Here is a 14,529-nt window from a genome sequence, read left to right on the forward strand (position 1 = left end):
TGGGAGGGGTGGGGCTGCACCTGTGATCTCATGGCTGTGACAGGCTTCTCTGCGATGTTCCTGGGAAGTGACAACCTGCTGCTTGGGCCTCACCGGCCAGAGTAGGGTGACCTAGATAGACCTCCCCCCAGAGCCATGAGCTCGCCTGGAGGCCCCCACACAAACATGTCCTACCACACTGAACCTCAAACATAGCTATGGAACAGTCACTTGCATAGAACAGTGACACAAGTGCACAGCATATCCATGCTGACATACCCTGGGGTGGTCTCCTAGTAATCTCCAGGCTGCCAGTGACACAAAGGGAGGCCCAGGCTTTCCTGCAGTCACCCCCTTGGAATCTCTGGTCAGCCATGCTCAGGCTCGGGGTGGGGAGGGGGTCACCAAGACCCCTGCCTTGAAATCCCCTATCTACCACCTGGAGCTTGAGTCTGGGACACCCCAGGGTTATAAAAGGGAGGTGGGGCAGCACTGAAGCTGCTCCCACCCAGGCACCCCACCCCATCTGGGGCAGGCCCAAGAGCCTCGATGCCGTGGAGGTGCCAGCACCACTGGAGTTGGGGCAGTAAGCCAGCCAAGGGCCACCCACAGGCCAGGCCAGCACAGGGTGAGGCCTCCTTGGGAGCAGGCAGGACCCGCCCCTTCCCAGTGTGGCTGGGGCAGGGCCAGGACCTGGGAGCCCACAGAGCAGCTGTCACAGCCTGAAACCTGACAGGTGTTCTGTCCAGCTCTCCAGGCCTGGCCCAGAAGCCACAGCCACCCCTCACCTGCTGTCTCCATGCCTGGCCAATGACCTTTGCCTCTCCCCACCCTCTTGGAGTGAAGGCCAATACCCACCCACCACCCGGCCTAGGCTTGCTGGCTGTATACCCCCATTCCTCAGTTTACTGCAGGCCCCCAAGGACTTCTCGGGCCACAACCTCCAAACCCCCGAGGCCTTACCTCATAGGGAGGACAGCGTCCCAAACCCACCACCCTAGGCAGGAGACAAAAATCAGCGCACACAAGTGGGGTCCCTGGTCTTTAATGAGGTGTGGGCCAGGGGCAGGCTGTGCACAGGAGGTGGCTGGGAGCAGGTCTCTGCTGCAGGGTCTGCAGGAATGGGAGTGGTGGGCAGCAGGTCAGGTAGGTGGGATCTTGGGAGGCAGAAGGTGAGCCCCCGGAATGACAAAATCCCCAAGGGCAGAGCAGGGTCTCTGAGCCCTGGCCTCAGCTGCCAGGCCTGGACCCAATGGGTGTGCTCTGGGCAGAAGTTGGGACTGTGCTGTCCCCAGCAGCCTCCTTGGCAAGGAAAGCTGCCCCCAGGGGGTTGCCCCACCCCCGTCACATTGGACCCACAGCCCATCCAGCTCTGGGCCTCGGTTTCCTATGGATGCAGGCAAGGGACACGCACCGCCTACTCCAGGGCCTTCACCAGGGCCTCGTTGGCCTCGATTCGGATTTGGATCTCAGCCCTTGCAACCTCGTCCGCCGCCCCCGACAGCTCCGACTGTGCCTTCTCCAAATTTGCTTTAGCCGCCTGCAGTGGGTGGGTGGTGGGTGAGGGCCAAGCAGGGACCCCAGCCTGGCCACCTGCCCCTCCACCCTGAAGCCATGAGCTCTCAGATAGCTCATGTCTGCTCGATGCCTTGGTTTCCCGAGACACTCACCCCCAGGTCCAGCATGTCCAGTGTCACAGCCTCCTCGGCCAGTAACTGCACTGATGAATCAGCATTCACTGTGACTGAGCCGCTGCTCACTGCGGGAGGACGGGGATGAGACCTCCATATCTAGGCTTGAGGAAAACCCTTAGTCCCAAAGCCAGGACAGCAGCCCCACAGGGGCCCTGGGGTCCAGCATGGGGGATTCACACCTGGAGAGGACACGGGGACATAGCCCCTTCCCTTCACCCACCAGCCCACTGGCTGAGCCAGAGTGAGGGGTGAATAGGGCTAGGTTCAAATCCCAGCTGGAGCATTGGAGATGGATGCTGGTGGAAGGAAGGCCTGTGTAGAGCTGGTTTCTTCCTACACAAATGTTCTTCTCCTCAAAGCTGGACCCCCTCCCTGGCAGGTTTTACTTCCGTTCCCAGCAAGTCACCCTCCCCCAACCCACTACATGCCAGTTAACCACAGCCAGTCCTGAGCTACGGGAGGTGCACAGTGCTTCTGGCTGGCTTCTCACTGTGTCCTCAGGACAGACCTGCTAGGATGTGCAGCCCTGCCCAGCCCTGTCCCTCTGCCTTCCCGCTCAACTCACCAAAGTATTTGGAAGTGGTGCCGTCCTCGGCGTGGACAACAACCAGCCCTGGCCGCAGGACCTGCAGGGTGGGCACGTGGGCAGCCAGAATACCAAAGGCTCCCGTCTGCGTGGGGACATCCACCTGCCGGATGTTGGCACCATTGAAGAAGACCTGGAGAAGACACATGGGGAATGGGTCACTGAAGGCCACTCCCATGCAATGCCATTTGGGACTCAGTTTCCCTGCAGTAAAACTGACCAAGGCAGGACTGAGTGCTGATGGGGGACACAGAAGCAAACGCACTGGGGCCGAAGCTTGGGTTTTAATTCTCAGACAGGGCCTCAGTACCATCATCTATGAGAAGAGAACAAATCCAGCCACCCAAGCCCTTGGACAGGCAGATGCTGTAAGGGCACAAGAACATGCCTGCCCGCGACAGGCACGTAGGAGGCGCTTTTTTCCGAGAGCTGCCTACAGCGAGGGGCATTACCAGCTGGAGAGGTAGGTCCGGCCCTTGGTCGTCGGAATCCAGGTGAAAGGCCTAGGAGTTCCGGAGATTGGGGGCCTCAAGCCCGGACCACACGGGTCTGGAGTATGGAATGGGGGTCGGCGAACTGGGGGCGGGGGAACTAGGATCCCAGGTCCGGAATAGGGGTTGGCGGGCTCAGACTCGGACCACACGGAGGAAGGGCACCGGTCTGGAGTCCAGAATGGGTGTCGGCAACCTGGGGGTCGGCGGGCTCGGATCCCGGATCCGGAATGGGGTTGGAGGACTCGGACAAGGACCACACCGGAAAGGGGCGCGGGTCCGGGGTCCGGAACAGCGTTCGCACCTGCGTGGGTGAGGCGAAGGTAAAGGACATTTGTCCCGGGCCCGCGGCGGGCGCTGGGGCGGCGGCGGCCTCGGCGTAGGCGCGGGCCTGGCGCACGAGGCGACTCAGGCCAGGGCGGCGGAGCAGCGAAGCGGGCAGCATGGCGGCGGCAGGTGACTCCGGCCGAAGGAGGTAGTCGGACTCCGGCCGAAGGAGGGCGGCCTGGAGGACGAAAAGGACGACGCGCGGGGACGTCTGGGAGAAGAATACCAAGCGAGGACGCATGCGCGAACTACGACTCCCGGCGGGCCGCGCGCGACGTTGATGACGACGCACCCCCGGCCGCACAGCATGCTGAAAGTTGTAGTTTCCTGCCGGCCCAGGTTCCACTCCTCTGGCCAGGTATGGGAGGTCGGTCGGTTAGACGATTCTGCTTGGGGGAGGGGCGGGGGGGGCGTTCATTGGATGCCAGGCACTGGAGAGGCATCAGAGAAATGCCAAGATTCGTCTTCTGGGTGGGATGTGGGGCGTTTTACAGACAACGTAATAAATAAGCAAGTCATATAGTATGTTGAGAGATGATAAAAACACACACAAAAATACCAAAGCGGCAGAGTGTGGGGGACGGGATGGGGCAGGCTGTAATCGAGGCAGGTGCAGGCGTCCCAGGCAGAGGGTCTAGCGCAGGCAAACGCCCAGCGGTGTGGGTCTGGCTCAGCTGCAATCCCCGAGAAGGCTACCCGCCCTGAGAGGCTCTCATTCCAGCCCCTCCCGTCCACCGCCCCCAAGCGCTGCTGACGCCAGGGCGCGTGCGTTGGCGGCCCGGGGCTCCGCTGACGTCACCGCGGCCGGCGCAGCCTCGCTGGCGGCGCTGATGTCACCGCCCCGCCCTCGCATTGTTGCACACGGGTCGGGCCTCCGGGCCGGGTCCCCAGGCCGCCACCTTGGACTCTGAGAAAATGCGGAGTCCGGGCCGGACGGGAAGGATCTTGGTTGAGGAGCGGACGGGTGCAGGGCGCAGGGGAGGGTGTCACATATCTGGGCCCGGTTACTGGGCAGGTGGTCCGCGACGCGGTTGCTGTGGGGGCTCCCCAATCCCAGGGGCTACGCGTGCCTTAGCTCCCTTCAGGGTCCAGGCAGCTAGATCCTCCTGTGCCCGCGCCCCTGCCTCTCAGCATCCAGGCTGAAGGCGCCCCCTCCAGGCTAGCCCTGTGAGGGACACTCAGGAGATCAGTCCCGGTGCCCGGGGCATCCTGGTCCTAGGTTGTGTGTGCAGAGGTAAGCCCTACTTATGTGTCTAGGAGTGTGTCCTGTGCGCAGCCCGACCTATCCCAGAGCCCCGCACCCCATATGGCGTCCTCATCTATCCAGTTCCTCACACCCATCCATTGGACTTCTCTCCAATTCCCAGTTTAGGGTGGCTCACGAGTAAAGGGCACCACCTGTTACTCAGCTCCCAAACCTGGGCTTATCCTGGAATTCTCTCGCGGATCCACTGGCCAGGCCTGTCCACCCAGCTTGGCCACTGTGGCCACCATCACTGTCTTGGATGGCCCCAGTCTCCTCCCCAGGCTTCACCAAGGATGCCTTCTCCACACACAGCCAGAGGGACCATGTCATTCCTCTACTGGGAACCACAAGTGGTTTCCCCTGCTCTAGCCAATACCTTGATCTTCTGCCAACACACCTTCCTACCTCAGGGCATTTGCACATGCCATTCCTACTTGCCTAGCGCCAACTTTTCCTGGGTACTTATCCACAGGGCTGCCCCTTGCTCTCCTTTAATGGTGTCACCCTTTCATCCACTGCACAACCTCTTTCCCTCCAGGGTGCAAGCCCTGTGCTATGCCTGGAGACCCAGCTGTGAATGAGCTGCTGCCCTTGGAGCCCACCGTGTAGTGAGGTCAGAGGTGAGCAAGGACACAACACACTGGAGCAAGTAAGGGAGTGGGGCCACAGCGAGAAACAAAATGTGGCACAGGACAGGAGTGTGGGGTGGGGGGTTGCCGTGTTAGCAGAGGAAGTGAAGAGGAGCTGCAAGGAGGCTTTGGCATTTGGGAAGCGTTGGAGGGGGCAAAGGAGGGACTCTTTGTGCTGAGCAGGGAAAGAGCACTCCTGACCAGGCACCTGCAAGTGCAAAGGCCAAGAGGTTGAACTGGGTCTTGGGCATCACTGAACACGGTGGGCTTTCCCTGGAGGGCTGCCACTGTGGGTAGCTGGGATGGGACCAGGAGTAGGCTGGTGGCCTAATCCTCTAGAAAGACAAGCTACGAGTCAGAGAGAGAGAAAGGGGAGCAGCTTTGGGGTTGGCCAAGCATAGGGGTTTATCAGGGTAGTCCTGATGTCACCGGCACTTGGAAGGCCCTGATGGCATTCAGCACAGGTTGTATGCTATTCTTTGCTCGTCTGAACAAGGTAGGGAGCACGCTGAGCCCTGACAGGGCCGCCGACGTACGGGAAGAAAGGGGGTACACGTGCCCGACTCCTTGGGCTGTGCACCCTGGAGAACACCAGATTGGAGGAAGCGAAGGAAGGGCACTCTATGCACCCCAGGGCCCCGGATTGGGGGTAGTCCTGCATCCCAGGAAGTTCCCGCACCTTGGGACCTCGAGAAGGGTCGGGAAGTCTTGCTGCAGTAGATGGGGGCGGAGATTAGCCGCCTCGGGAGAGGGCGGCTCCCCATGGGGAGGGGGCGCCCTGGAGCGCAGGCTCCGCCCCCCGCCCCCGCCGGAAGAGAAGGGGAGGCCTTGGCCAGCGCGGACCCAGCCAGACGCGGCGACGAGCGCGGCGGGGGCGGACGGCCGGGGACCCGGCGGCATCCAGCGGGTGGGAGCGGGCACGCCGCCAACGCGGTCACGTGTGCTGCCCCTCCTCACGCGCCTGCCTCCCCCGCGCGCCGGGCTCTCCATTCATAAATTCTCCCGCTCCGCGGCCACCCGGCGCCGGAGCCAGCCCGGACCGCCGCGCATCCGCCCTCCCGCCGCCCATGGGCCGCGCGTCCCGGCGCTGAGGTAGGCGCGGCGGGCCCGGGGCCGAACCGGGGCGGGCGGGGGGCATGCCGGGACCGCGCAGCCCAGCATCATGGCTGGCTCCGGGGCCAGCCCTCGCTCGGGACCACCATCCCTTCCCGGCAAGGCCCGAGGGAGGGAGCAGAAGAGTTGGGGCGGCGTGGGAGCCAACCTGCGGGGCTCTGCACCCCTCCTTCGGTAGTCCGAAGAGGGACCCCCGCCTCCTGCCTCAGCCCGAGATTAAGATATGCCTGGAGCCTGGCTCTCTGCCTCTTCTCGCTCTCCAGCCCGCCCCCAGGACCGGATGGGGGGCGCGGGATTGGGTGCGGTGGGGAACGAGCTCGGGAAGTCCAGGCCTGTCTGGACCTCTGGGGCTGGCCCGTGGGGAACTGCCGCCCTCGGCTCCCGTCCCCGCCTACCCGCGAGAGCCCACCTCTCTTCCCTCTCCGCCTTCTGCCATCTTTCCTGATCTCCTGTCATGTCCAAGCGACTCTGCCCCCCCCCACCCCCAGCCTGAACTCATTTCCCGACCTACATGTATGCGCCCTCCCCGCGAGGATACCGGCGAGTCGCGACCAGCTTCTGACCCCGAGCGCTGAGGACACCTGGCTTTCGCCAGCACCCTCCCCTTATCTGGACCTTAGTTTCCCCCGCTATCGCGTGGGGTCAAAGCCCGAAAGAATTGGGGATGCTGGAGCCTGTGCACAGGCTTTCCCTTTCCTCTGGGGCAAAACCGGGCGCGAGCCGACTCAGGGCGACTCGTCATCCCGGCCCCAAACTGCTCCCAGAGGTTCCAGAGTGCGCCCCCGTCCTTCCCGCCGGGAGGATGGTCAGGTGCAATGCCCAGACAGTCCCTTACCCGAGTGCCGGGCCCCTCCCCGGCCTCAGTTTCCCCCCAGTGTAAGGCAGGCGTGAAGGCAGGCCAGCCCGAGCTGGAAGAAGCTGCTGCAGGAGGCGCCCGGCCCCGGGCTGGGCACCGGCGCGCGGGGAGGAGCGCAGCCGCCATCTTGCCGCCCAGGGCCCGTTCGAGCCGCCCCTGCAGGAGGCCTCCCTCCCCTCTCCGCCTCTCCCTTCCCTAGTGCTCCGTGGCAACCCTCCCCCCCACCTCCAGCTCAGCTTGCTCACTCAGTCGCCATGGGAACAAGATTCTTCAGGGCTGGGAACAGATGCGCCTTCTTTGGCCTTTTCAATCCTGCTAGCGTTTAGTGGAGGGTGGGCTTTACCTCCAAGACCCTGGTGTCCCAGTGTTCAGCCCCTCCGCCCTGTACCTGGGGTGGAGAGCCCCATCTACTCCGTCCCTGCTAGTATGGAGCCAGTCTCCTGGGGCTGGGGCAACACCTCCCTCTCCACTGATTGGGCCCACAAGGCCCTGCGGTCTCCCAGACATGAGCTGACAGCCTCAGTTTCCCCATTACTCTCAGGGGTGCTTCTCCTTTCCTGGGCAGGGCGCCTAGCCCAGCGCTACCTTGCTGGGCCGGCCCCACCGGCTGGGGAGGCTGATGATATGCACACGGCTCCATCTAAAAGATGGGAAGATGGAGGTCCCCTCTGGGCGCTGATCTGAGAGGGTGGGGGCTGTTTTTGTGAGTCACTGCTCCTGGGGGCTCCCTCCGTGACTCCTGGAGATGTGGGAGAGGGCAGGGACTCCGGAGCTGGTGCTGAGCAAGCCCTGCTGCCCCCAGGCCCCTCCTCCTCACCTCAAAATGCAGCCCACGGCCACCATGGCCACTGGTGCCACCACCACCGCCACGATCACCCTGACCACTACATGGGACAACACCACAGACCGCCCAACAGTGAGTGTTGGGGTTGGGGAGGGAGGACCGGTGGGTTGGGGCCACTAGAGTCCACAGCAGGACCTGAACCCTGCTGCCCCCCCTCCAGGCGGAGCCCGACCCCATCTTGGACAACTATGTGTTGGTGGTGGTGGTGATGTCACTCTTCGTGGGGGGCACACTCGTGGTGCTGTCCGGCGTGCTGCTCCTGTGCAGGCGCTGCTGGGAGGTCCACCGGCGCTTCAACAGGTGTGTGTGCCTATTGCCCCGCTGCCTTCCCAAGGGCCCTCACAGTGTTCCTGCAGAGAGCTGGTACACCACGGGGGTGTAGGGGCAGTGGCATTCAGGGCCACAGGTGTATGACGAGGTCCCAGCAGGTGGGCTCCTGTGAGCTTGGGACACCGCCCATGGGCACAAGCCCTGTGGGCCCCTGGCCCATCTTACTCTCTTGCTGTCCCACCCCAGAGATACAGAGGAGGCAGAGAAGACCACCACCACCTACCTGGACAACGGCACCCACCTGGCCCAAGGTGAGGTGCCGCCCAGGCCCCGCCTTCCACCTGGGCCCCACCCCATCCACCCATGGGCCGCCTGACCGGCTGTGTCTGTCTGTCTCCCCCACCAGACTGGGCGCAGCTCGATTCCGACTCATCTCTGTTTCCTTAAAGCCCACGCGTAGGTGCTCACAGGCGCATGCTGAGCGAGTGAGTGTGTGAGCGGATGAGCGAGTGCCCGCCCACATCCTCGTGATCCCTGGCGGTCAGTTGAGGCCCCCCCCCCCCCCCCCGCTCCTTCCCCTGCCGTAGTCCTGCCCACAACCTGCCAGCACCAGGCTCGGCCCACCTGGGGCCCACCCTCTCTTGGTTCTCCTCACAGACCCCGAATTGAGGGGGGAGGACCCGGAGGGCCAGGACGCCGAGACTGAGCGCTTCCTGTCCACCAGCTCCACTGGCCGCAGAGTGTCCTTCAATGAGGCCGCCCTGTTTGAGCAGAGCCGGAAGGCACAGGACAAGGGCCGCCGGTAAGGGGACCCCTGGGAGGTAATCAAGACTGGTGTCACTGGGCGAGGGTGCCAAGTGCCAGCTCTTGCCCTGCTCCCCCAAGACCTGGCAGGGTGGATGATGGGGCCATAGGGTAACTGTGTGGACTGGGGGATCTGGCCTGTGTGGGGTGGGGCCCAGCATTGGGCCTGGCTGCGTGGTGACGGGTGGGCATGATGGGCAGGTACACCCTGACAGAGGGGGACTTCCACCACCTGAAGAATGCCCGCCTCACCCACCTGCACCTGCCACCCCTCAAGATTGTCACAATCCATGAGTGTGACTCAGGCGAGGCCAGTGCAATCACCATGCCCCACCCCATTGCCACCCCCAAGGCCAGCCTTGCCATATTCCAGGTGAGTGTGGAGGGGCTGGCAGCCAGATCAAGGCTGGGTAAGCGGAACCCCCGCCCTCACCCTTACCCAGCAGGTGGCATCTTTCCTGCTCCCCGGGGCCTGACCCTTCAGGACAGGGAGGGCGGCTATCTGGGGTGCACAGAGGGTGGCTGGGCCCAGCACCCCCCCCCACCCACCCATGCTCTTTGACCTGTCACTGCTTCCTCCCCTTCCCTCCCCCGCTCTGTCCCACAGCCCCCGGGGAAGGCCCTCACTGGCCGCTCCGTGGGCCCCAGCTCCGCCCTGCCAGGTGACCCTTACCACCCAGCCGCAGGCCCTGCTGCCTTTGAGATCAGTGCCTCCACATCCAGCGACTCTGGGGAAGGCACCTCGGTAAGGACCCCATGTGTCCCCTGCTCCCTCCTTTTCTCCAGGACAGTTCAGCCCATGCCCTTCCCTGCAAGTCCCTCCTTGCCCCAGCTTGGTCCCCGCAGCACATGGGACCCACTCAGCCATGTTGCACACATGTGTGCTCACACATGTACAGGGTACTTGAGTAGCTGGGTAGGGTGACCGTTTCTGGACACTCACCGTTGGAACCTCCCCTGTCCAGTGCTGGGGAGGGCAGAGCTGGGCAGCACCTGGCTGAGCTCCTGGGAGCCACTTGGGCACGGTCTTGGGGGAGGAGAGAGAGCTCCTCACTCCCCCTTCTGCACTTGGCCTGGGTGACAGGGTGGGGGAACCAATGGGGAAGGGGCTTTCCTGCCTGCGAGCATCCCTCCTCCCTCCTAGCTGGATGCAGGTGCCAGGAGCGCCAAGCCTGGTGGGCTGGGGGCCATGGCGGGGCCCGGGGAGGCGGGCCCAGGCTCCGGGGCAGGCCCAGTCCTTCAGTTCTTCACCCGCCTGAGGCGCCATGCCAGCCTGGATGGGGCCAGCCCTTACTTCAAGGTCAAGAAATGGAAGCTGGAGCCCAACCAACGGGCATCCAGTCTAGACACGAGAGGTGAGCTGTGGCCCCTGGCGGGGAGTGAGTGCCAGGGACCCCGCTCCAGGCAGCCAGAGTGGGAGGCTTGGAACCTAGCAGGGATGGGGGTGTCTCTGCTCCTGAGGGGTTTCCAGTGCCTGCCCCAAGGTCTCAGCTGGTCGAGCAGTGGCCCAGGGCTGTTCACCAAGCTTCTCCTACGAGGCCCCAGACAGGAGTGTTTTTGGCTTTGCAGTTAGACTGTCGGTCTGCAGTGGTGATGGGGAAGCAGCCGCATGTGGCATGGGCACAAGTGTGGCTGTGTACCAATAAAACTTTTATTTACAACAACAGATGGGGGGCCCATTTGGCCACCCCTGAATGAATGACAGCAGCCCTTCAACCCTGCAGACCTCTGGGCATGTGGGGCCCTTTACTCTCAGCCAAAAGCAGGGCCATGCGGGGGACATGGGGAAACGGCTGCTCTGACGGAGGCACCGACAGCTGTAACCAGCCCTGCTCAAGGGAGCTCAGCGCGCAAGGCCAGGTCACACATCTGTCAACTGTCCTGTGGAGGAGGTGGCAGGGCCCAGTGCCAGAAGAGGTGGGGAGAGGGACAAGAAGTATTAGAGAGAGGGGGAAGGTGTGTGGCCCTCTTTAGGGCCTGTTTCTAGCCAGTGCTCAGGATGGAGGGTTGAATACTGACCTAGGTGCTCCTGGCCCAGGAGGAGAGGGCCCTGTCTGCAGCCAAGAGGCAGCTGTGATTCCTGAGGGTGACTATAGTCGTGTAGGTGTGGAAGCACCCAGAACCTGTTTGCTGGGTGACTGTCCTTCGCTCCCCTGATGCCTTCTCACTGAAGACTCTCCTAGACCTCAGTCATAGGAGAGTCCTGGCTCCTGTCCAGGGGCCTACAGGCAGGGGTGGGGATGGCAGGAGGACTTCACCTCTCTTCCCCGCGCCCCCCCCCCCCCGCCCCAGCCTGCCCCTCACTTGCCCACACCTCTCCACTTTAGCAGTCATGCCTGCTACCAGGGGTGCAATGCAAGTCCTTGCCAGCCACACCTGTCTGCCAGGAATGCTCAGGGCACTGCGACCACCTCGGCACAATTCACACCTGCATAACAGTGCACACTCACCTGGCCCAGGCTGGTGCCCGCAGGCCTGGGGGTGGGGTGGGGCCAGGGCTGGGAGGGGCCTGGGCAGGCTGATGTGCCTCTCTCTGCACAGGCTCTCCCAAGCGGCACCACTTCCAGAGGCAGCGGGCAGCCAGCGAGAGCATGGAGCAGGAGGAGGGGGACACCTCCCACGTGGACTTCATCCAGTACATCGCGCGCGCAGGCGCCACCATGGCCTTTCCGCCCCACCGCCCCTTTCTGGCCAGTCCCACAAGCCCGCCCCCCGCTCTCGGCAGGTATTTTTCAGTAGATAGAGGTGCTAGGGGTGGGCCTGTGGGTCCCTGCCCCACGCCGTCCCCCCTAGGTGGCCCAGGGAGCACTCTCCCTGCCCTGCGGACAGGAGGTCGTGTCCCTCAGGTGCCACCACTCCTGGAGGCTGCCTCATTGGGGCCATCTCTCCCGTATGGACCGGAGGAGGGGAGTAGGGGGAAACTGGGTAAGGGGCGAGTGGAGGGTGGGGCCCTGGACAATGGCCCCAGGGTTCCCAGGACTGGACGCCTACTCGGGCAGGGCTGTTGGGCGTCCGTGCCCGCCCGGGTAGTGCCATTTCTCGGTGGAGTACACAGCCTGAGGGAGCCTCTCCCATCTGCCCATGCTCCTGAGGGCTGGACAGCCGCCTCTCAGAAACTGTCGTGACCATTTCTGAGAGCAGGACCCCTCCCCCAGCCCAATGGTAGCTATCTTTAAGCTCTGGGCCCACATCAGTGGGATGGGGAACCCAGGGAGCGGGCAAGGTTCCTACTTTTGGGCACATCCCGGTCTAGCTGGTGACCTCCTTCTGATTGCGTATCACTCTCCTGGTTCCTTGTGAATCCAAGGCACATGCAGTCACCCAGGGGTAGAGAGGCCCAGTTGGATTCTTCCTCGCTAGTGCCTCCCACCCCCGCCATCCCCTCCCACACTAAGATGTTAGGAAGAAGGTAGCTCAGAGGAAAACATCACTCTTTCTGGGTGAGGAGCCAGCCAGTGCCCCTGTACCCATAGGTGCTTAGGTCACTACTGTATGAGACATCCTGGTTGAAAAGCAGGCTACAGGAGAGCTCAGGGCTTCCCCCAAAAGCACCCCCTGCAAAGGAGACAGGTAGCGTTTTTTAAAATGCCCCTTCTGCAGGGCCTGGCCAAGCCCAGAGTGTCCTGATCAGTGCCCATCCTCCCCCACCCAGCAGGGTGGCGGAGGCAGTGATGTGGGCTGTGTGTGGCCTTCTGACCGCTGTGGCCTGGTTTGCAGGCTAGAGGCGGAGGCGGAGGCAGGCCCAGCAGGAGGAGTGAGTCCTGAGTCCCCGCCAGAGAACAGTGGCAGTGGTGGCAGGGGGCCTCGGCAGCAGCAGGAATCAGATGGTGAGCGGGATGCGGGTTCTGAGCAGGCCCAGACCATCTACCGTGACATCTGGAGCCTGCGTGCTTCCCTTGAGCTGCACGCGGCCACTGCCTCAGACCAGAGCAGCAACGACCGTGACTCGGTGCGAAGTGGTGACAGCTCGGGTTCTGGGGGCACAGCGCCGGCTTTCCCGCCTCCCTCCCCACCACCCACACCACGGTCCATGGACAATGAGGCGAGCGGGCCGCGCAAGCTGCTGCAGATGGACAGTGGCTATGCCAGCATCGAAGGGCGTGGCGCAGGCGACGATGGGCCTCCCAGCCTACCTGAGAAGCGCTCCTCCTTCACCAGCGCGGGCCACGTGGCCACCATGGGGGGCAGTTTCGAGGGGGCCCCAGCAGAGGGACCCGCCCGCCCTTGCAGCCCACGGGCTTGGCCCCGCCGTGCCCCTCGCCGAGACTACAGCGTGGATGAGAAGACAGACGCACTCTTTCATGAGTTCCTGCGCCACGACCCACACTTTGACGACACCCCGCCCATCACTGCACGCCATCGCACCCGCGCACACCCACACCCACACGTGCGAAAGCAGTGGCAGCAGCGGGGTCGGCAGCACAGTGATCCCGGGGCACATGCTGCACCCCCCGCCCTTCCTGGGGCTGATCCCCGCCCGATGCGTGCGCCCCTGCGCCGTGGCGACAGTGTTGACTGCCCGTCCGACACCCGCACGGGCGATGAGCTGGCTGCCCCTGCAGGGCCTGCCATCCCTGCCATTGAGGAGGAACCCGGCAGCGGCTGCCCTAACTCAGGCCTGTGCATTGGGCCCCCTGGAGAGATGCTGGACAAGCTGGCAGCCGGCCTGGAGGACAGACTCTTCCTGCCACGCCTAGCCCAGCCTGTCTCTGTGGTCCCCCTGCTGGCAGCCGCTGCTGCACCCACATCCCCAGACCACAGCCCAGCCTAGGCCCCGTGCCCCTCTCCAGTTCCTTCAGCGCACGTGGGGCCTCCACAGCGACATATGTGGGCATGACGTCTAGATGTACCTGCCCCGGGACAGCAGGGCGTCACACCCAAGCCCACTGCCCCAGACACCCCATGCTGCCCCTGGTACACAGGTGCATAGTCCCCTCCGGGTACTTTGCTGGGTTGGCAGGGAATCGGGAGGCTCGAAGACCCTGGGTCGTCTGGAGGGAGCAAGGCTATTCCCATCTTCAGGTCCCCCAGGACCACATTCACTTGCCCTTACCTCAGACAGTGTGGCCTCTGGCTGGTGGCACGTCCTTTGTTAGTGGGAGGCACAGACCAAGGTCTCCACCCTGGAGGGGCACTGTGCGCCAACTGTGTGGGGTGCATGCGCAGGGTGCCCCTCCCAGCGCCATCCTCAAGCTCTCCTGGTCTGCCCCAGCTGGAGTCCATGCTAGGGTGCATGTGCTGAGCCTGCTGGGACAGGACTGCCAAGTGCTGGTGACCAGTGCACCTCCCACAGCCACCAACACTTCCAAAGCCATTTACCTCACTGTGGCGTGTTCTCGGTAGTCCGAGCCCCCTCCAAGCAATAACCACACCCACTGCCGCCGCCTCCACCACCCTCGTCCTGGATGGCTCTTCCCCGTGTCTGCCCACCCTCCGCATGTGAGTGAGCCACCTGCCCCGTGTCCAAAGAATGGCCAGGACTCATCAGTGTTTGAGACTTAAACACAAAACCCAAATGGCCAAGGTTTCAAGTTTCCTAAGCTTTATTTATTGCCAAAAGATGGGCAGCTGTGCCACCCTGCCCCACCCCTCCAAGCTTCGAGTTGTGTACCATCCATCCAGTGATGGAGTTTCTTGTGTTGTTTTCCAGTTGATTATAAGTATTGACTGCACACTCTTGCTTGCTCTGG

General features: G+C 63.3%; 2 protein-coding genes across 21 annotated transcripts; one reads left to right on the forward strand and one right to left on the reverse strand.

Annotated features, from left to right (window-relative positions):
- Nucleotides 1-1,008: 1,008 nt before the first annotated feature.
- Nucleotides 1,009-3,318, reverse strand: ATP5F1D (ATP synthase F1 subunit delta). Of its 2 annotated transcripts, XM_019744106.2 has the most exons (5): nt 3,055-3,318; nt 2,239-2,392; nt 1,650-1,738; nt 1,394-1,519; nt 1,009-1,092 (listed from the first exon to the last, which is right to left on the reverse strand). In XM_019744106.2, the coding sequence occupies exons 1-4, from the start codon at nt 3,316-3,318 to the stop codon at nt 1,397-1,399; spliced, it is 630 nt and encodes a 209-aa protein (XP_019599665.2). In that variant the 3' UTR covers nt 1,009-1,092; nt 1,394-1,396. The 2 variants fall into 2 exon arrangements, with proteins under 2 accessions (XP_019599665.2, XP_074193532.1); XM_074337431.1 differs by having other exon boundaries at nt 1,009-1,519.
- Nucleotides 3,301-14,511, forward strand: CBARP (CACN subunit beta associated regulatory protein). 19 transcript variants are annotated; one of them, XM_074337414.1, is made up of 14 exons: nt 3,845-4,311; nt 4,862-4,943; nt 5,395-6,044; nt 7,724-7,837; nt 7,926-8,065; nt 8,282-8,346; nt 8,442-8,491; nt 8,693-8,837; nt 9,041-9,212; nt 9,447-9,584; nt 9,984-10,194; nt 10,564-10,756; nt 11,381-11,560; nt 12,557-14,511. In XM_074337414.1, the coding sequence occupies exons 4-14, from the start codon at nt 7,810-7,812 to the stop codon at nt 13,608-13,610; spliced, it is 2,376 nt and encodes a 791-aa protein (XP_074193515.1). In that variant the 5' UTR covers nt 3,845-4,311; nt 4,862-4,943; nt 5,395-6,044; nt 7,724-7,809; the 3' UTR covers nt 13,611-14,511. The 19 variants fall into 19 exon arrangements, with proteins under 19 accessions (XP_074193505.1, XP_074193509.1, XP_074193517.1 ...); XM_074337404.1 differs by lacking the exons at nt 3,845-4,311; nt 5,395-6,044 and adding an exon at nt 3,301-3,435; XM_074337403.1 differs by lacking the exon at nt 5,395-6,044 and having other exon boundaries at nt 3,843-4,311.
- The last annotated feature ends 18 nt before the right edge of the window (nt 14,512-14,529 follow it).

The sequence above is a fragment of the Rhinolophus sinicus genome, linkage group LG07, assembly GCF_036562045.2.
Source record: "Rhinolophus sinicus isolate RSC01 linkage group LG07, ASM3656204v1, whole genome shotgun sequence".
NCBI lineage: Eukaryota > Metazoa > Chordata > Mammalia > Chiroptera > Rhinolophidae > Rhinolophus > Rhinolophus sinicus.